The 20,936-nt window shown below is 45.2% G+C and overlaps 2 protein-coding genes across 3 annotated transcripts in view; both read left to right on the top strand.

Annotated features, from left to right (window-relative positions):
- Positions 1–6,037, top strand: part of thada (THADA armadillo repeat containing) — a 154,561-nt gene extending 148,524 nt beyond the window's left edge. The window contains exons 36-37 of one of the 2 annotated variants that reach the window (XM_061745696.1): positions 4,386–4,558; positions 5,507–6,037. In XM_061745696.1, the coding sequence (XP_061601680.1) occupies positions 4,386–4,558; positions 5,507–5,833 (500 nt within the window). In that variant the 3' untranslated portion in view covers positions 5,834–6,037. Of the gene's footprint in view, positions 1–4,385; positions 4,559–5,503 lie in introns of both variants that reach the window. The other variant, XM_061745695.1, reaches the window with a different exon arrangement.
- A 6,328-nt stretch (positions 6,038–12,365) lies between these two features.
- zfp36l2 (zinc finger protein 36, C3H type-like 2) lies at positions 12,366–17,056 on the top strand. The gene is made up of 2 exons (XM_061745697.1): positions 12,366–12,637; positions 13,419–17,056. Exons 1-2 carry the CDS (start codon positions 12,575–12,577, stop codon positions 14,673–14,675), a joined length of 1,320 nt encoding a protein of 439 aa, XP_061601681.1. The 5' UTR covers positions 12,366–12,574; the 3' UTR covers positions 14,676–17,056.
- The last annotated feature ends 3,880 nt before the right edge of the window (positions 17,057–20,936 follow it).

Genomic DNA, 20,936 nt, shown 5'->3' with positions numbered 1-20,936 from the left:
CCGCCAAGCATCATCATCATCATCATCATCGTCATCGGCTTCATCATCATCATCATCATCATAGTCATCATCATTGGCTTCATCATCATCATCATCATCATCATCGTCATAGTCATCATACATTCAGTCCCAGTCGCATCATCTGATCCTGTTTTGCTCTGCTGCTCGTTCCAGGCCGTGTCGGGTCTTCGTAGGTCGGTTGTTCTCGCTAACGCGACGGTTCAAGCTCTGATGTCAGTCAGTGCGTTTACATGGGAAGTTTAATTCCTCTTTAATTCAGAATAAAAATAAAATCTGATTTAAAATGAGTAAAAATTACCATGTAAACACCTAATTCCGAATGAAAATGCCATTCCGAATTGAACTTAATTCCAAAGTAAGTGGCTGGTTTGTATCCAAACAAAAAAGAAAGTCCAGAGTGCCCAGAAGGTTCATCTATGTCGTGTGACGAAGGTGCTCTTTGGTGGGGAAAAAGGATATCAAAAAGGAAGAAAAATCCAAGGCACTCTTCTTCAAATATAAAAAGATGATTGAAAACACCTGGTGTTTTCAATCATCCTATTTAAGGAGAATCAATGCATTGAGTGTTGCACCCTGAGGAAGGCTGTGGCCGAAACGCGTGGGCTGTAACCCACTTTTTAATCTTTTTCACATGAAATAGCCAATTTAAATAAAGGCTTTTTATATTTGAAGAAGAGTGCCTTGGATTTTTCTTCCTTTTTAAGTGGCTGGTTTATTCCGATTTTAAATCCGAATAGCTTAATTCCGCTTTAAATGAATTCCGGTCTTTCTGTGCTGCTCGTTCCCTCGCCCGTCTGTCTCCATGACGCTAATATTCCACGCTGGGCTTGTTTTCCAAACCAAGTTTCAAGATGGCAGCACGCAGTAAACGGTGGTCAAGAGCAGAGACCATTTATTTAATAAATAGCTTGGAGGACCTGGAATTAACTTAACTTAACTTAAATTGGTGCCGGATGACTCCCACAGGATGTGGTACCAGGACCACGGGTCTCAGGTAGCTGACCCCCCCCCCGAAACACGCGCGTGCACCCACTTCATTCATTCTTTCAACCAAAACAATACACGATAAACTTGCCGCCCATGCCAGCGTCCCTGCAGCCCCCAGCAGCATGAAAGACTATCCCCTTGAGAACGGAGGGGGGGGTTTGTGAAGCGATGTGTGAAACCTCCGTAGAAAAGCTGATAAACTGAACGCAGCTAAGATTTCCCATAATGCCCCTTTAATGTTCGGGGGGGGTGGGGGCGACTTCAGAGGCCGGCGTCCCGGAGAAAAAGGCGGCTTCTCGGAAACAGAAAGGAATTTGTCACTCAAGCTCTTAAATCTGTCCTAATACACGACAATCAGCAGCTCCGGAGCTCGAGCTCGCCCCCCCGGCCCCTTTCACGCCTGCTCAGATCTCTCTGTGTGTGTGTGTGTGTGTGTGTGTGTGTGTGTGTGTGTGTGTGTGTGTGTGTGTGTGTGTGTGTGTGTGTGTGTGTGTGTGTGTGTGTGTGTGTGTGTGTGTGTGTGTGTGTGTGTGTGTGTGATGGGGATCCGTACACCTCCACCTTCCCTCCCTCCTTCCTCTCTTCCCACAGAGGCTCTTAAAGCCTTTTGAAGTCCGTGGTGTTATCAGGGTGTCAGCTGGATGGTCAAGGTGAGGACCCCCCCCTTAAACACATTAAGGCAATAACAAAGTCAGCCTAATACCACCTTAAGAATACATCAATAACAAAGTCAGCCTAATACCACCTTAAGAATATATCAAGGTTAAAACTAGTCCAGCACTCATCTTTAGTAGCTTGATTATTGTTAGTTAGTTAGTTAATCTTTATTTCGGTCAATTATAAGCAAGATAATAAACATTTACAGAGTAGCAAAAACAGTATGTGAGATTTTTTTGTGCGTCCGTAACATTAGTACGTACACAATAGTATGTACTATCCATACTCATTCCGGAGAAATGTATTAGTGTGGATTGATGGACACTAGCTAAGCAGAAACTTCCCACAATGCAATGAAGCGGTGTTTGGTTGCTAAGTGCTGCGCAGATACGTATATGTCATAAGTATATTATTAAGTATAATAATATTATTATATAATATTAATATTATAATATTCACATATAATAATATTATATAATGTAATCTTGTTTGGGCCAGGATAAACAGGAAAGAGCGGAGCTGCTACTGCTGCTGTGACATGAGTTGTTACCATGGTAACGACTCCCCCTCCCAACGCCAAGAAGTGCCGTGTGGCTCTGAGTAGTACGTCCCAATTAATGCACACTACTGATATTTACTCAAAAGTGTGCCGAACTTAAGTATACTTTTTGAGTATATACTGTTTAGCATGGCATTTTGGACGCAGCTCCGGAGACGTGAGGGAGGCGTGTCCCCCGCAGTTTTGGGAAATACTCCTTTCTAAGATCAGTTACTTAAAAAGTGAAACGTGCACTTTAAGAGTGTGCACGTGCTGGTGACAGTGGAAGTGTATTTTTGACTCGGCTCACACACCCTGGTGACGGGTGGTTTCGTGAGTTATGGTTCTGTTTCCCAGAAAGCCGTCCAAGCCCTGGGGAGGACTCTCTGCATCGTTCAAATATAGCAGCTCTGCTAACATCGACCGGCGCGCGGGGGACGAGGATACCGGTGGGCACGGGGCGGGGCTAGGTGGCGCGTCCTCGCCCATGGGCCTCCCCAGGTGCACGAGACTCACCAGGTGCAGGAGACTCCCCAAGTGCAGGAGACTCCCCAGGTGCAGGAGACTCCCCAGGTGCAGGAGACTCCCCAGGTGCACGAGCCTCCCCAGGTGCAGGAGACTCCCCAGGTGCAGGAGACTCCCCAGGTGCACGAGCCTCCCCAGGTGCACGAGCCTCCCCAGGTGCAGGAGACTCCCCAGGTGCAGGAGACTCACCAGGTGCACGAGCCTCCCCAGGTGCATGGGACTCCCCAGGTGCAGGAGACCCTAAACGTAAAGTAAAACTGAAGAACTCATTAGACAACGACCTTAAATTAGCAAACTCAATAAAAGCATATAAGATATTATTCAAAGCAAAGGTAATGGACACTTATATAGAAGCACAATAAGCAAACAAAGAAGAATGTACACATGTAGTGTGTAGGTGTGTGTGTGCCTGTGTGTACCGGTATCAACATATGCATTTATAGTATGTAGGGTTAGATGTATAGACACGATAGACATGCATGAGATGAAATGACAACCTAAATAGTTTTTTTCGGTTTCTTTAGCATCTTTTCACTTTCTGTTTTCAGAGCTATCATTATTATTATTATCATTATTATAACAGTTATTACAGATATTATTATTATCATTATTATTATTATTATTATTATTATTATTATTATTATTATTATTATTATTATTATTATGTGTAGCCCCATGATACTTCATTTGTTCCTTTTGCATATTCTATTATGTTAAAAGGTGGGCAAGATAAGGAGTAAAGGAGTAATAAACATAACATAAGTTACCTGCGTGCAACATAAAATTAAACAAATACCTTTTATCAGGTTTAACAGGTGCAGGTTCAAAATACAAATTAATTCGTCAACACTCGAAAGGGAGTGGGAAGAAGAAAACTTATTTAATCCCACCCCTGTTTCTCATTAACAACTTGACAGATTTTTTTTTTTTAAGGCTTCCTCCTGTCTCAACATTTTAACCAAAAAAAAAATGAAAAAAAGACCTATATCAAATTATAAAAAAAAAAAAATTTCTACAGTTCACCTCGCCTAAATTCACACACATTGTGGCCACGAAATGCAGATGCATTTCATGGCCACAATGCGTGCAAATCCAGGAACAATGTATATTTATGATTCAAGCCCAGACCTTTTCGGTTAAGATAATCACCATGTTGACCAAAGAAAAACCTGTAAATGTTTATTATCTTGCCTATTGATTTTCATGCTTATAATTGACCGAAATAAAGATTAACTAACTAACTAACTAACTAACTAACTAACTAACTAACCCCCAGGTGCACGAGCCTCCCCACTGGAATTATCATGAACCAATGTTCTTGAACTTGGAGGAGAACCTGGTGTTTCACGTTGGGTTTTATCACTTTTATTTATTCCTTTCTAACTAGAGACACACCTGCTCGGCTTCTTTTTGGTTTTTCTTCGTGCTGCAGCCTTATTGGCCCTCGATGGTCTGGACGAGAAACATCCGCTGCTCCTGGCTCGGGACAAACACCTCGTATTTCAGACTTGATGCCTCATATTTAACGTTCTCTGTTTGAGTTTTTTTTTCCGTCCTACATTTTTCTGCACTTTTAGTACATAAATCTTCAGTTTCTCCGTTGTTTTCATTTCCCCGCGGCTCCACGGTTGCTGATCTGCTCCCGTTTTGTCCTCAGGTGCCTCGGCGGGGCCGGTGTGTCCTGCGGCGGCCCTGGACCTGGCCGTGGAGCTGCTCTGCCGACTGTTTGAGCTGTGGGGTCGGGTGGGAGCCGGCGTCCTCGCCCTCACGCAGTGGCTGCTGGGAGACGACGACGACGAGGATGAGGCGGCAGACGAAGATTTCGGCCTGGTGAGCGTTTGTTCAAGAAGCTCGTGATTTCCATGTATCTAACCCTGTATTATTTTATTTTATTTTATTTTTTGAAAATGTTTTATTATTATTATTATTCATTATTATTACAGTGCGAAGGCCCTATTATATCTGTAGGAGTTCTCGTTCTCGTTTTTATTTTTATTCTCGTTTTTCTTCTGACGAAAGTAGGGCCTTTTTGCCCCCCTAATCGTGCCCCAAAAATCATCAAATTTTGCACGCAAGCCAGGCCTGGTGAAAGATTTGATATTTAATGGTTTGCATTAATGGGCGTGGCCTAATGGCTCAACAGCGCCCCCTAGAAAACTTTGTGCCTCAAGCCCCACAATACGGTTTGACGTACATGCACGAAAATCGGTACACACCTGTATCATGTCGGAACTTAAAGAAAAGTCTCTTGGCGCCATGGCCGAAACCAAACAGGAAGTCGGCCATTTTGAATTAATCGTGTAATTTTGGCGCAATTTATGCCATTCCTTCGGCCGCTTCTTCGCCCGAACCGTAACGTGCACCCAGGTGTGTTGTACATCAAAATGTGCGTCTCCGTCCTGCGACGATGCGCATTACTTTTCTCAGTCAAAAGCGTTACCGTGGCGACGATAGACGCCAAAAAGCGCACCCACTCTTCATCTGATTGGTCCATATTTGATAGTTCCTACTTTCTGCCATAACTTTTGAATGGTTTGACATAAAAAGACATGGGTGGTGTCATCGGACCTAGTTTTGAGTCCTTGACGTGCGAGGGCCCGTTCATCGCTGCTTGCAGCTTTAATTATTATTATTATTACTATAGAGAAAATACCACCGTTTTTAATGCCGATCTTGAAATTTTATTTAGTTTTTATCAGCTACACCTTTAGATTGGGCCGTGAAAATATTGTCAGACATTAAACCGGTCTAACCGACCCGTGTTCTCTCCACCAGCAGGACGAGGAGGACTTCCTGTTCGAGAAGCGGGACCTGAACCTCTGGGCCGAGCCGCTGCAGTGGCTCACGCTGCTCCACCGACACCTGGTCTCGCTGATCCAGAAGAACCCGGGGCCCGCGGACCAGGACCAGGACCAGGACCAGGTCCAGGTCCGGCAGCTCCTGCTGCGGGCCCAGGCCAAGGCCCAGAGCTCCCAGCAGGCCCTGGACCGCCTCCCGGCCCTGCCTCAGTTCTGCTGCGGCGCCGAGCACGCTAGGCTAACGCTACGGCGCCGCCGGGCCCGGCTGGTTGTGGACCTGCTGGAGCGGCTACAGCCCGGCAGCTAGCGGGTCCGGGAGCCTTAAAGAGGTCCAAGTAAATCAGTGAGGACTTTAATCACCAGGTGCAGGGAATTCTGGGAAATGTAGGCTGTTTTTTAAACCTTTTACTTGCCATCAAGTGCATGTTTTACCATTTGTTTCCTCTAATTTTTACTTGAAAACATGTTTTTTGTTGTTTTATTGTTTTTACCAAAATGAAGTAAATAAAAGTCTGAACTGTTTTCTCGTAGCGGTGTATCGTGTCATTCAGGCAGCCAATCAGCACAGTGTCTCATTATCATAGCCCCGCCCACTCAGAATCGCCCACTTCTTCTTAACCGAAGAAGGTTAGAGAATGGGAAGATAAAGACATGGCCCAGAGGCTGAATTTCTAATTTATTTAGCAAAAACAATCAAAACCTTGTTTTTAAGATATTCAAGGCCTGTTTAAAATAGGTATTAGATGCCATAATAGGTCCCCTTTAAATGTTGACGCTGTGTTTCTGGACCACGATTCCTCCTCCTCGCCGACACGTCACCACACTCGTCCTCTGTGTTGTTTGTGAGGTGTTGTTTTCCTGCGATGCTGAAGTCGCTGCAGGTTTCTTCCCTCTAGTTTCCCCAGTTACGTGAACAGGAGGCCCCGCCCCCCCGCTGGCGGCCATGTTCTCCGCTTAACGTAACCAGAGACGTTCTATAAACTCTACAGCCCACTATGGTTGTGTTTCCTGTATTTGTGTCACGTGACTGCCCCGCCCCTTTAGGAGACTAACAGCAGCTCCTGAGTCTATTGAGTCGTATGGGAAAAGTGAACGTGAGCACAGATTATTACCAATTCCTTCGCCCCATAGTAACCTAAGTAAATATGGGTAACATTTTTCAAAAGCCACAAACCTTCTGAACATTCTGACACCAAAATGGAAATTTTCAGACCGACAAATTAGGAGAAAATGAACTTTGTTATAGACCTGTCTCTGTCTGAGCAACACACTCTCGCGAGATTTTGCAGTCATAGCTAATAATATAATATAATATAATAATAATACATAGCTCTGCTCAGAGTCGTCGGTCACTGCAGAACTGCCAAAGTCGTTTTCCCATCGGATAAAATGAAGTTTAAAACTAAAATAAAACTTGCTTCTTTGCTTAATATTACTGTTATTGTTATTATTGAAGTCTTTTTGGAAGGGAAAAAAGAATATTAGACTGATCCGATGATCTTGTACTGGGTTGATATCAGATAAAGCAGAGCAGATAGAAGGCAGCAGATAAAAAAAAAAAAACGAGCGACAAAATAAGTCGCAAATATTAAAGTTGTACTGTATCTAATGTTGTGTCTATCTGTGTTATGTTAAAACGATGTGGGGAGAGGGGCGACCACGCCCTCTTAGGAGACAGGAAGTGTATACCATTTCATACCGTTGGCAGTAACGGTAATGCGTTATCTTCTGTATAGAGGATCTTTGAAGTAACGCCGCCAAGCAGCTCTACTTCCCCCGAGGAAAACAGTGCCGTGTGACGCCCAAGTGGTTCCTGCCGGGTGGTTCTTGCCCAGCGGTTCATGCCAATCCGTTCCTGCCAAGCGGTTCCTACCGACCAGTTCCTACCAAGCGGTTTCTGTCCAGCAATTTCTGCCCAGTGGTTCCCACCCAGCGGTTCCTGTCGGATCAGTTCTCGCCAAGCAGTTCCTGCCCAGCGGTTCCTCCTGAGCGGTTCTTACCAAGCGGATCCTGCCAATCCGTTCTTGCTGAGTGGTTCCTGCCCAGTCGTTTCTGCACAGCGGTTTCTGTCCAGCAGTTCCTACAGATTAGTTCCTGCCCAGCGGTTCCTGCTGAGCGGTTCTGGTCGAGCTGTTCTGGTGGAGCAGTTCCCGCTGACCGGTTCATTCCAAGCGTTTCCTTCCCATCGGTTCCTGCCCAGCAGTTTCTCCCGAGCGGTTCCTACCCAGCGGTTCCTACTGAGCCGTTCCTCCCGAGGGACGAGTTCTCAGGAGTTCTCAGGAGTTCTCAGGAGTTCTCAGGAGTTCTCAGGAGTTCTCAGGAGTTCTCAGGAGTTCTCAGGAGTTCTCAGGAGTTCTCAGGAGTTCTCGGGTGCCCCCTCATGCCCGTCCTTCCCATTAAAGTCCTGTTCCGGACCTAGCGGGGCGGGAACCGTCCCGGGGCAGCCCTCAGCCTAATTTTAGGGTTTGGTAGTAGTAGATTCCAGGCTCTTATGTCACTTGTTTTTCCCTTGTTGCTATTTTTCTGTCTCTTTCACTTCTTCTTTTATAGCCTCCATCCCTCCATCCCTCCGTCCATTCCTCCCTCCCGTCCCTCCGTCCCTGACCAAACCAGCGAGGGCATTAAATCACCCGGGACGAGGCTCTCATGATCGCTCTTATTACGATCTTAAAAAGACGTTCTCGGTGTTTTTTCTGCACTTGGGCCTGAAATAATCCGCCGTCCGCAGAGCTGATGCAGCGCTGGTCCTGCTGCCAGCCAGCGCCGGGATCTTTCCACTGCGGTTCCTAGAGCTGGACATCACTCATGTGAACTTCCTGCCACCCTGGGAAAGTGGCACCCTGCTGGGCCGAGGGGGGGGCTGGTTTAGGCAAGTTTATCTGTGCAGCACAATTCAACACAAGCTAATTCAGAGTGCTTTACATCAACATTACAAGCGGCAAGACACAATTAAAACATAAATAACAAATAAAATAAAATAAAGTGATGAGAAAAGAGGTCAAATAATAGGAAGCACAAGTTGTTAAAAAGTAAGGGCAGTAGATCCAGCAGGTACATCTCATTCTTACAATGGCAAGAATTACGTTTCTATGGTCAAAACGTAGAAAGACCGGGTCAGATACATTATTACAAAAGTAATCTGTAACAATTCGTACGTTGAATTAAACCAATTTGACAATTCTATGCCACGACGCCTGTTTCCAGGTCTTATTTCCATAACTTCACGCGGTTTTCACACAACTGACGAGAATTACGTTTCTATACGGTCAAAACGTACAAAGACCGGGACAAATACAGTATTAAAAAGTAATCTGTGCCGGTGAATCAGACCAATTTGACAATTCTACGTCACAATGCCTGCATTCAGGGCTTATCCATAACTTCGCAAGGTTTTCAAAAGGTATTTAATTTAAGAGTACGCTTAAATAACAAATAAATGAAATAAAATGATAAGAAAAGAGGTAAAATAATAAAAAGCACAAGCCGTTAAAAAGTAAGGGCAGTAGAGTACAGCAGGTAAGTATTTAATTAAACAGTAATGTTTTTAGGCCTGATTTAAAGGATCTACAGTTGGAGCAGACCTCAGGTCTACAGGAAGTTTGTTCCACCGGTGAGGAGCAGAATAACTGAACGCTGCCTCACCTTTTACTTCTGGAGGAGCCGTTTCTGCGGGACGTGGAGCGTTTTGCACGTCTGCAGAGCCTCTTTAGCATCTCTGTGAAGCAGCAAATGATTGTGATTGTCATTGAAATGCTGCTCCGGCTTCGGCTCAGCAGGCAGCACCCCCCGTCCCCCTCGGTCCCTCTGCACCTCGGCACCTTGGCTCCATGTCATTGACAGCTACAAATCAAGCCAGAAATATTGGTGTAATTATTGACTCAGACCTGAACTTCAACAGCCATCTAAAGTTTATCACTAAATCTGCCTATTACCACCTAAAAAACATTGCTAGAATTAAGGGGATTCTGTCTAAACAAGACATGGAAAAACTTATTCATGCATTCATTTTCAGTAGGTTGGATTATTGCAATGGCATCTTTACAAGCCTTAACAAGAAATCTATCAGGCAGCTGCAGCTGATCCAGAACTCAGTCCTTACAAACACCAGGAAACTGGACCACATTACACCGGTCATGAAACCACTACACTGGCTTCCAGAGAGTGAAAGGAGAGAGTTTAAAATCTTACTACTGGTCTACAAAGCACTGAATGGTCTTGGACCAAAATACATGGTTGATCTGTTAGTTCCTATGAAGCTCCCAGACCCCTGAGGTTCATCTGGATCTGGTTTGTTGTGGTTCCCAAGAACCAGAACCAAGCAAGGTGAGGCAGCGTTCAGTTATTCTGCTCCTCACCGGTGGAACAAACTTCCTGTAGACCTGAGGTCTGCTCCAACTGTAGATCCTTTAAATCAGGGTTAAAAACATTACTGTTTAATTAAATACTTACCTGCTGGACTCTACTGCCCTTACTTTTTAACGGTTTGTGCTTTTTATTTATTATTTTACCTCTTTTCTTATCATTTTGTTTCATTTATTTGGTATTTAAGCGTACTCTTAAATTAAATACTTTCTGAAAACCGTGAATGAGATGTGTACCTGCAGTACTCTACTGCCCTTAGTTTTCAGCAACTTGTGCTTTTATTATTTTACCTTCTTTTCTCATAATTTTATTTCATTTTATTTGTTATTTACTGGCTAATTAAGTCTTGCCGCTTTTAATGTTGATGTAAATCACTTTGAATTGTGTTGAATTGTGCTATATAAATAAACTCTCCCTGCAGTTCCGGGGTCCGCCGCAGGGGGGCAGTGTTGCCCCGCGGTTCCTGCTCGCATGTTGCAGCAGCAGCAGCTCCCACATTCCTGCAGTCTTTGGCTCTGAAACTTGGAAAAACAGTTAAAGCCAGGAAAGTTTTGGGAGCAGAGATTAACCTGAAGCAGATCCACAGATTCAGATTCAGGGACGACACGTTTTTCTAACCTTAAACAGTTTTTTAAGGTTTAGTTCTGAGGAAAGTGGGTCATGTGAACGGCCTCGGCGGCTTCGCTGTAACATGCAGCGACCGGAATAGGCTGTTGTTGCATTGTGGAAGCTGATTATGCAATCAGGGGATGCTAAAAATTGTCCTGCACTCTGCCTGGTCTCCTCGCCGCTCATATTTGTGGTCTCACCCCGTCCACAGGGAGCTGGGGGGGGTGGAGGCGCAGTTTCCTTCCATTACAAATACATGTGTCAGCGTCCAAGTGTGGCTCCGGAGGCTGCAGGGCCGGACTGTTGCTGGAAGGTTCAGATCTCAGGACTCTGGGGGGGGTAAACTCTTTCTCTGCTATTTAAATTCAGCTCAAGAGCTTTGAGGTGAGGTTTGCCCCCCCCCCCCCCCCCCGTTGGTGTAAACGTGAAGGGAGACCAGCCTGCTTCATAACCTCCACCAAGTCTTTGCCTCCAGAGCAGAAATGTGATGGTTTGAAAACGGCTGCTGGGTCAAAAACGGCAAAATACCATAAAAAAACTATAAAAACACCAACCATAACGGTGCTGCAACACTAGAGCTGGACAGAAGTGTCCTTAAAGCAGAATTATTCAGGGTACGTGATGTTTTCTCTCATATGTAAGTCGCTTTGGATAAAAGCGTCTGCTAAATGACAGTAGTATAGTATAGTATAGTATTGTACAATATAGTTTTTCTAACTTGATGACGCGTTCCAGTTGAAACCTCCAACTTGGAACTCGGAAAAAGTCTCTTTCCTACTAAAAATGCGCCGGTTATCCACTTTCACTTCCACCCGGTTTAATACTAAGGTTTAATAATATGGTTTAATACTACTACAGTTTAATAATACGCTTTAATAATAATATGGTTTAATAATACAGTTTAAAACTTTACTGCATCTCTGATAAGGTAAGGGGGCGGAGCCTTATACCGTAAAAAACCTGTTGAAGAATCAAATGTTGAAAATCACCAAAACTTTTTGCAGGAAGTTATATTCCCTCCATGGACCCCCCCTTTTTTTCAGATAAGCAATGCTTGACCCTTGAAAGTGACTACGGTGTTTTAAAACAATAAGACTCCGCCCCCTAAAACCAGCTGCTATGAACTCATCTGTGAAGAACTTTTAAGTGTTTATTCTTTTTATTTCATTGACTAAAAAAACAACTATAAGATAATCCTTTATTTCTTCCTCAATGGGGAAACTCACTTTGTTCAGTAGCAGTACACTTAACACACACATGCAGGGGAGGGGTAAAAAAAGTAAAAGGTAAAACATATAATTACGAAATATAGACAGTATATACATTGCAATGGAAATAAAAGTAGTGCAAAAGAAAAAAACCAGAAAAAAGCAGGTAGAATGTGTGTGAGGTAGACAGACAGATATTGCATAGATATTGCACATATTATCTAATTATCAGCTATTAAAAGAAAAAAAAGGGGGTGATAGTATGTTTCCTTTAATAATAATGATAATAATAAATGTTATTTATAACGCACTTTATATTTAGTAATCGTGCATATATTTAGCTCTAAGCTTTCTTAGAAAGGGGAGTTTTCTGCCTGTAACTGCAGCACTTTCTCTCTCGTTTGAGTTTGAAACCCAAAAAGCAAAAGCCACTTCCACCAAAGTGCGATTTGAAAAGAAAACTAAAAGTTTTTTTCTGGGCTGTGTGTTTGTGGGGGGGAGGTTTGAGTTTGGAGGCGTGGTGTGAGTGGAAGGGAGGGATGGAGGGGTGGAGATGGAGGGAGGGAGGGATGGAGGGGGGCGGGATCTCCCCGCCTCCCTGCCGGCCCGCCCTCGCTCCTCCCCGGCCGGAGTCCAGGCTTATATTCCGGCGGAGGCTCCGGAGCGCAGCAGTGCCGCTCCGGTTCGGTTCAGTTTGGTCCAAGGGGAGGAGAGACGCGCTGAAAAACCCGACCCCCCCTTAATGCTTCTTCCTCCCCCCCGGTCTGGACGGGACTTCTCTCTCTCTCCTTCTCCTTCTTTCCACACAAACCAAAAACCAGTCGTGGCACGAACTCCGCGCTGCGCCCTGGGATCCGTCTGGCTGCTCCATGAGAGAAGAGATGTCCGCCACCGTCCTGTCCGCCTTCTACGACATGGACATGTTCTACAAGGTAAATTCACGTTTTGTCCCTTTTTACCACACTTTTCCCACTTTTTCCCCCCCGTGCAGCCGTGCAACACTTTTACGCACGGGGGTGGAAAAGGCGCTCCTGCAACAAGTTGCTGCTTTAACCCTTTTATAACTGGAGTTACATTCATGCCTGGGTTTATTTTGATTTTATGGCTGTAGAATTGTGCAAATGTGCAAAGAATGAGTGCTCCTGTACATTCTTTTCCCAAGATAACTTCAACTTTTCAATATCTGTGCAGTTATTCAATATTACTGCGTGCGTAATAAGTGTTTTTAACAGAAATACCGAGGTGCGTTTTTCTCTCCGTTCCGCAGCAGGAGAAAGGAGGGAACATGAACGCGCTCCAGATCATATAACTGACTTATTTTGATTTTATGGCTGTAGAATTGTGCAAAAATGAGTGCTCCTGCCCCACTCTTTCCCCAAGATAACTTCAAGATTTATATAATATTTGTATTTTCTATATACTTATATGGATAATTATGTAGTAATAGGCATGTTTACGTAGTATTTATATGGCTATTGTGTAGATATAATAATAGCAATAATGTAAATTCATAGAGTTATAAAGGGGTAGGAACTAGGAAAAAGTGTAAAAGTGCATATGAAGTTGTTACTGTTTTTTATATACATGTTTGAAATAAATTCACTCATTCATTCAACTTTCAATATCTGTGCAGTTATTCAACATTACTGCATAAAAGTGTTTTTAACAGAATGTCTGATCTGATGTGCATATTTCTCTCTCTCTCTCCTGCAGCAGGATAAAGGAGTGAACATGAACGCGCTCCACATCAACAGCCTGCTGGACCAGAAGGCGGTGGGCGCGCCCCTGGCGGCCCCGGGTTCGGGGGGCCCCGGGGGCCCCTGCGGCGGCTCCGGGGGCCCCGCGGGCGGCGGCTTCGCGCCGGGCTTCTTCCGCAGGAATTCCAGCAGCAGCAGCAGCAGCGGCGGCGGCTGCGTGGACAACAACAAGTACGCGCTGGGCTCGTACTCCAGCATGAAGGAGAACAGCATGAACAAGGAGAACCGCTTCTTCCGGGAGCGCGCCTACAGCGAGAGTGCGGAGCGCGGCGTGCTGCAGGCGCAGAAACCCGGCGGTGGGGGCGGAGGAGGCGGGGGCGCGCAGATCAACTCCACCCGCTACAAGACGGAGCTGTGCCGGCCCTTCGAGGAGAACGGAGCCTGCAAGTACGGCGAGAAGTGCCAGTTCGCTCACGGCTACCACGAGCTGCGCAGCCTCAGCCGCCACCCCAAGTACAAGACGGAGCCGTGCCGCACCTTCCACACCATCGGCTTCTGCCCGTACGGGCCACGCTGTCACTTCATCCACAACGCGGACGAGCGGCGGCCCGCGCCTGCGCAGGGGGCCGCCAACGGGGCCAACAACGCGGAGCCGCGCGGCTTTACGCAGCGGGACACGCTCCTCCCGCCGCAGCTGGGTTACGCGGCGCAGCAGCGGCCCAAGCTGCACCACAGCCTCAGCTTCTCCGGCTTCTCCTCTGCGCACCACGGGCTGGACAGCCCCACGTCGCGCACGCCCCCCCCTCCCACGGCCACGCCGGGCTCCTCCTCCTGCACCACCGCGTCCAGCTTCTACGAGGAGGTTCTGGCGCACAGCTCCGTGTCCTGCATCCACAGCGCCTTCTCCTCCTCCTTCCCGGGCCAGGACCTGAAGGCCCTGCTGGCGCCGCTGGCCGTGCACGCGGCCGGATCCGGCACCGGCGACTCCGTCGGGCACTACGGGAGCGCGCAGCTGCCCGGCCCCGGCACCGGCACCTACAACATGGCGCACCTGGCGGCACTGCGGCGCCTCAGCGAGTCCCCGCCGGTGTTCTCCTCCCCGGTGTTCTCGCCGCCGCCCAGCCCGCCGGACTCCCTCTCCGACCGGGACAGCTGCGCCAGCGGCTGCTCCTCGCTCGGCTCCTCGGGGAGCCTGAGCGGCTCCGAGTCCCCGGGCCTGGACGCCGGCCGCCGGCTGCCCATCTTCAGCCGCCTCTCCATCTCCGACGACTGAGATGAGACTCGGATTCTTGTTTTTTTTTACGCACGGATTATGGACCCACATGTGCCTCTGAGGCCCCGTTTACACGTAGCAAAAACTGTGGTGTTTTCATGCGTTTTGGCCGTTCGTTTACACAAAAACGAAGCTCAAAAGTCACCAAAAACCATCAGTTCTAAAAACTCCGGCCAAAGTGGAGATTTGCAAAACCTACGTCTTCACGTTTGCTTGTAAACAGAGGGAAACGGACATTTAGGCTTCAGAAACGTCACCAGCGTCATGTGTGCGACCTGTGTTTACAATTTGTTTGGCCACCGTCAATATTTTCTTGTTTTATATTCTAAAGTAACTCCACTTCTCTGTCACTCCAAACGAAATTTCCATCTTGGAAGTAACTGGAAGTTACTCGTGTCATTTGTTGACGTTTTTTCCAGGATTCCGATTGGCTAGCATGACTTTATCTTCTCGTTACACTGCCCCCTGTAGGTCTGGCTGCTCATTGCAGCAGCGTATTTATGCAGGTTCGTGTAAATGATGGTATTTTTTCAAAACGTAGAGGGGGAAATATCCGTTTTTGTAAATACTATGTGTAAACGTGGCCTGAGCAAGACTTTTTTTGAATCCACACCAGCTTGAGGGGTCACACCCCCCCCTGGTGGGGGGGGCGCACCCAAGGGTGGGGGGCACCAAACCCACCCAAGAGGATCAGTTAAGCTTCATCCAGTTTCCAGCATCCTTTGATCTGGCATTAGTCTAGTTTTGTTTTGTTTTTTTTGTTTTCTTCGTATGTAATATAGCTGTATTAAAACTTTTAGATAGCAAACAGAAGGCATTCCATCAGTGCCTTGCCCAAGGGCTCGCGGCAGCCCCCTCTCTTTCTCTCTTTCTTTCTCTCTCTCTCTCTTGCTGGGATTGTTGCACCGTGACTTGACAAGAAGAGACTGAGCGGTTTCAGATTTCCTCCCATCCTGCCAAGAATATGCCTTGACTTACAGTAACATTTCTCTCTCCTCCTCTTCCTCCCTCCTTCCTCTTTCTTCTTCTTCTTCTTCACCTTCCATTCCAGATCTGCCTTCGCCCAGCGCCACCCGGTGGTCGGTTCGGTTAGTCTCGTTTGTTGCTTGGTTTCAAAAGCACTCTGGAGTTGGGTTCGTTTTGGGGAAATCACTGCTGATGGTTGAATATATATTTTTTTAGCTGTTTTTGAGTGATTTTGCATAGCGGTGCATAACTGGCTATGGACTATTTAACTTATTTATTATCTTGTGAAAAAAAAAAGTATAGGCTACATTGGTAATTTTTGTGTCCATACTGTATTTATCAAGTATGATGAAGCAATAGATCTATATTCTTTTATGTTTAAATTATGATCGCCATTATTAATCTGCATAAAGTGGAGTGTATGTTCTTTTCACAGTAATATATATATTGTTTTTTTTTTCTTCTTTGTTTTTTTTGTAACTTCACTCGGTTATTTTTATTGTAAATGAGTTAAAAAAAAATCTTAATTTAAGAGAACGTATGTGATATTTATTTCATTAATTTGTTTCCTTGTTTACGTTTTTATTAAAACAAAAGTTTGCGTGATTGCGGTTGTGTCAGTGCTGTAGAAGAACCCCCTTCCTGTAGAATGTAAACACAAAGGTTGTACACACCGTCCAAACCTTATACTTCCTGTCGTAGATCAGTGACAAAGAACCCAAGTCGATAAATTAACCAAAAAGTATTTTTTTTGTTATTTTTTGTTTTTATCTCCTGTTTTTGCACGAGGTCACACTGTGATTCCAGCCTTCGTGCTAACGAATGTAGCAAATCCTTCTGCGCCCCAGTATTATTGTCGTAGTGCCTAATGGGGTTCACCATCTTTACATGCCTTAAAAAATTAACCAAATAAAGTATTTTTCCTACATGGCATATTTTTATACACAAGTTGAACTGAATGTAGTGTTTTGGATCCTGAAACTCGGAGGTTGTTACCACTCAGACGCTCTGACAGAAGCAGCCGCGACCTTCGTCTAAGTCCCCATTCCTCTGGTGTGCGTGTGCACGGATGTGTGTGTATGTGTGTGTGTGTGTGGTTGGGCGTGTGTTGTTTTCTTTCTTTTGTTTTTTTTATATTGAGATCTAGTGGTGAGAGTTGCTGGAGCGGGAAGTGGACGAACACGTTTGGGTTGTACATAGTCGGTACAGGGGGATGCGCACTATGTACTTTTGACTACTTTATCAGAAGTAAAGCTTTTTGAATGTAACAAACGGACAAAAATAAGACAACGTGAGTTGAAATATTTCTTTGGGGAGTCAGTTCACTACAAATTGAGTGTGTGACTGTTAACTTTGTACTGTACATTTTTTTGTAGTTCTCCCAATAAAAGTCATTTTGGAAAAAAAAAAGTTTTTGGAAGTTGGGTTGTGATTTTTTTTTTTTTAAACTTTTATTTTGAAAACGGGTAAGCGTTGAGCCGATTCCTGTGATGGAACTAGAGTTATTTCCTGATGTAAGGCTAATGACCAGGATCCTACGGAAGAGTATTAGATTAATGTTGAAATACAATTTCAAGAATAAAGTCGAAATTTTGCCTTTTTTCTCAACATTTCAACTTTATTCACGAAATTTTGACTTTTTTCTCAACATTTCGACTTTTTTCTCGAAGTGCATAATGAAAAAATAAACGTCCTCCTCTAAAACATTATTTTCATTTTTCTCCTGCCTGGCCCTGATACTCTTCCGTAGGATCCTCTTCACATGAACCGATAATCGGACTTGGACCGTTGACATGCAGCATAGTTGAAAGTACACAAATATTATCAGTTAACAGAATGAATCCAGATAGCTGACCATCGTAAAATGCTCATATCTGAAATAGTCGGCCCGACCGCAGCGCCGGTTCTCCAGGTGGAGCCTGATTCCTTCTGCACCGCTGATGTCGGCCTCGGTAGGATCTACTGACCCAGACAACTAAAGACCTGGGTGTAGTTCTGAGCAGCCGTTACGCACGTGTGCTACGCGTGGCGTCGCCGCCAGCTTTTCCTTTTGTTAGCGTTGCTCTGTAGTTACACCGCCGACCGCTAGGCAGCAAAGCCAGGTAGCTCAGACGTAGCAAGGGAGCAAGTGAACTATGTTCTACGTATAGCCGACGCCAAAAAAACTAAGACAAAACAAGGCAAGTCAGATATTTGGAGAAACTGCGTTTAGTGTCTGTGGAGCATCTTGGAAGAGAGAGAGGGATTGGAGCCGCAGCATTCTCTTCCTCCACAACAATGTAATGTAATGTAATTCATTTGTTAAATTAATTAATTCATTGTTTATTTTTTTGTTATTTATTAGTGTTATTTGAGCCACTCACACCTACTCTCGTCGCTATAACCTCAATCACATAATTGATGCGCGAAAGCTGAAATAGCTTGTGTGATGACAATGATGGATTTGCATCTAACTTTCAGTCAGGTGAGCTATGAACTGTCAATTATCCATCAAGCTCCACAATGATCATTAGATCAGATAGATTTGTCTGGACATTTCTCTTGTGGGACGGGAGAAGACACAAAATCAATGCATCTCTATTATTGTGTGGCATGAATTCTCAGAGTTTTGCGGGTGAGGGCGGTAATGGTCAGAAATTCAGCGGGATGAAGAAAACAGTCCCGCTATAGCAGGGCTCTACCTCATACTTCTTTTCCACCAAACCGGTTCCAGAGCTGGTTCTGGGTCAGTGCTGGTGGTGGTTCACAAGAGAGAACCAGTTTGGTTTTCCACAGCTCGGGCGCTAAGGGGAGCCACGTCAGTTACGTCGCTGCAGACGTCAGTTACGTCGCTGCAAACGTAGGCTCAAGTGAAATAAACTGTTTGATTTACAACAACAATAGGAGTGGGGGTTTAGGGCGTATTCGGCAACTCCCACTCTTACTCTTTTTCCACCAAACCGGTTCCAGGGCTGGTTCTGGTTCACAACTCGTTCAACTGGGGAACCAGCTTATAACCGGTTTGCTTTTCCATATCTCGGGTGCTAAGGGGAGCCATGACAGGTTTTCTCCTCCTCAGACCCATGATGCTTTGCTGCATCCAGATTCATTCTTATTTGAAAATGTCTCCGTCTCCCAGTCTTGCTATTGCCGTTGGTCTTAACAACTCCGACCCCTCCGCTTACAAGCGGTTCTTTACTCTAGACCAGCAAAGAGTTGGTGCCAACCCTAACCCAACCCTAAAATCAGCTGAAAAGACGGTTGAAAAGAGAGCCACGTAACTGACGTTTGCAGTGACGTAACTGACGTGGCTCCCCTTTAGCACCTGAGCTGTGGAAAACAAACCGGTTCTCAAGTTGAAGGAGTTGTGAACCAGAACCAGCACTGGAACTGGTTTGGTGGAAAAGAGAGTTTTTTTGTGCTTTTCTTAAACCAAAATGTATCACATTTCATCACGACCCCGGGACACGAACGGGGAACAATACGTTTCCTCCAGGCTTCAGATATTCAAACGGCTGTTTGACTCATACCCAGACTGCACTTGTGAAAGCGAACCTGAGTCACCGCGACGAGCCAGGGTCGTCCGTTTCTCTGTTTTTTAACGTCACAACTGGCATTATTCTGGTTAACTGTCAAACCTCAGCCATTGTAAGTGTTGGGCAGATTCTCCAGAGCACCGTATTCTTCTGTGGGGCGAAGCACGAGCGCCGTTGATGAGCTGACAGAGTTAGCAGGCCGGTCCGCTGGAGCTAAGCATGCCACCTTTCAGAAATAGAAATAATGGACGCCCCGATTTCAGCAGCGCAGGCGGCAAAAAAAGGGACATCCCTAAAACTTCTAAAATGCATAGAAATGTATTTATTTTATATGAAAAAACAAAATGCTTTGATTTAAAGTTTAAAGTGCTTTAATAGCATTGAACTTGCATGACTGTACAGACAGACAACCATGCTAGCAACTGAAATGCCATGTATGTCCACATCACAAGGTGTAGAATATACACACAGGTGAAGGTTGGGAAATTAGAATATGGTGTAAAAGTTAATTTATTTCAATAACTCAAAAGGTGAAACTAATATATTACATAGTCTCATTAGCTACATGCAAAGAAAGATATTTTAAACCTTTATTTGTTATAATTTTGATGATTGAATTGTTTGATTTCATAAAATATTCAAATTTTTTGAGATTTTTTATTTGGGGTTTTGATAAACTGTGATCCATAATCATCAAAATTATAACAAATAAAGGCTTGAAATATCTCACTTTGAATGTAGTGGGAAATAATATATTTGTTTCACCTTTAGTTAAATTTACTACGAATGGAGTTTTGCAATATATTCAAATTTTACGACCTTCACGTGTAGATTATGACATTAATAAATAAGAGCATAATATATGTCCGTATTAATTCAATACGGAACTTTTAATTCCCAATTACGTAACAGTTCCGTATTTGAAGGGACGGGTGGCGAGCCTGGCCGGAGCGTGAGCGGCAGATACGGTATCAGCCTGGCGAGGTCACGGAGCCGTATCGGCTCCAGCCATCGGCTCGTGACTGATTAACTCCCCGCCGTAAACCTGGTTCTGCTATCAGACGCCTGGGCAGTAAAAGAGGGAACGGCGGCTCATCTGACTGCAGAGACCGGGTCACCTGACTGTCCGGGTCGCCTGACCGCAGAGACCGGGTCACCTGACTGTCCGGGTCACCTGACCGCAGCGAGGGTTTTATGGTGAGGGCTCGACCGACTCGCCATAATCGACCCATCCATCCATTCATCCACCCTCCATCCATCCATCCATCCACCAGCATAAACAAAGTGCATAGACCAACAATAGAACAAACTGGTGTAGTGTAGAGCATAGTGGCCAGGGTTACATGATGTTTTTTTAATTCGGAATTAATTATTCCGAGTTAAATAATCACGAATTAAACTATTTTCCTTCGAGTTTACATGGAAATAGTAATTCTGAATTGAGGTTTACATGGAAAACATGTTTGATCGGTGTGGCAGGGTGGAGAGGCTGATTGGGCACAGGTGCCATGCCACAGGTGTGCCCAATCAGCTGAGTGGCTGCTCCTCCACCCTGACACAATCGGCTTTATCCAATTCCTCTTAAGGTCTGGGGGTTGGGAAGGTTCTGATTGGATAGGGGGGCGGACCGGAAGTTACATCTATTGGAAGAAAAACAAACTTAGCCGCTATAACTTTGAAAATATCACAATTTTTATTTTTCCTGCCATCTGTTCTTTTAATTATTTCCAGGTCCTCCAAGCTATTTATTAAATAAATGGTCTCTGCTCTTGACCACCGT

This window comes from Cololabis saira, chromosome 17, assembly GCF_033807715.1.
Source record: "Cololabis saira isolate AMF1-May2022 chromosome 17, fColSai1.1, whole genome shotgun sequence".
NCBI lineage: Eukaryota > Metazoa > Chordata > Actinopteri > Beloniformes > Belonidae > Cololabis > Cololabis saira.
The sequence above is the reverse complement of the archived record's forward strand: the minus strand, read 5'-3'. Positions and strand labels throughout refer to the sequence as shown.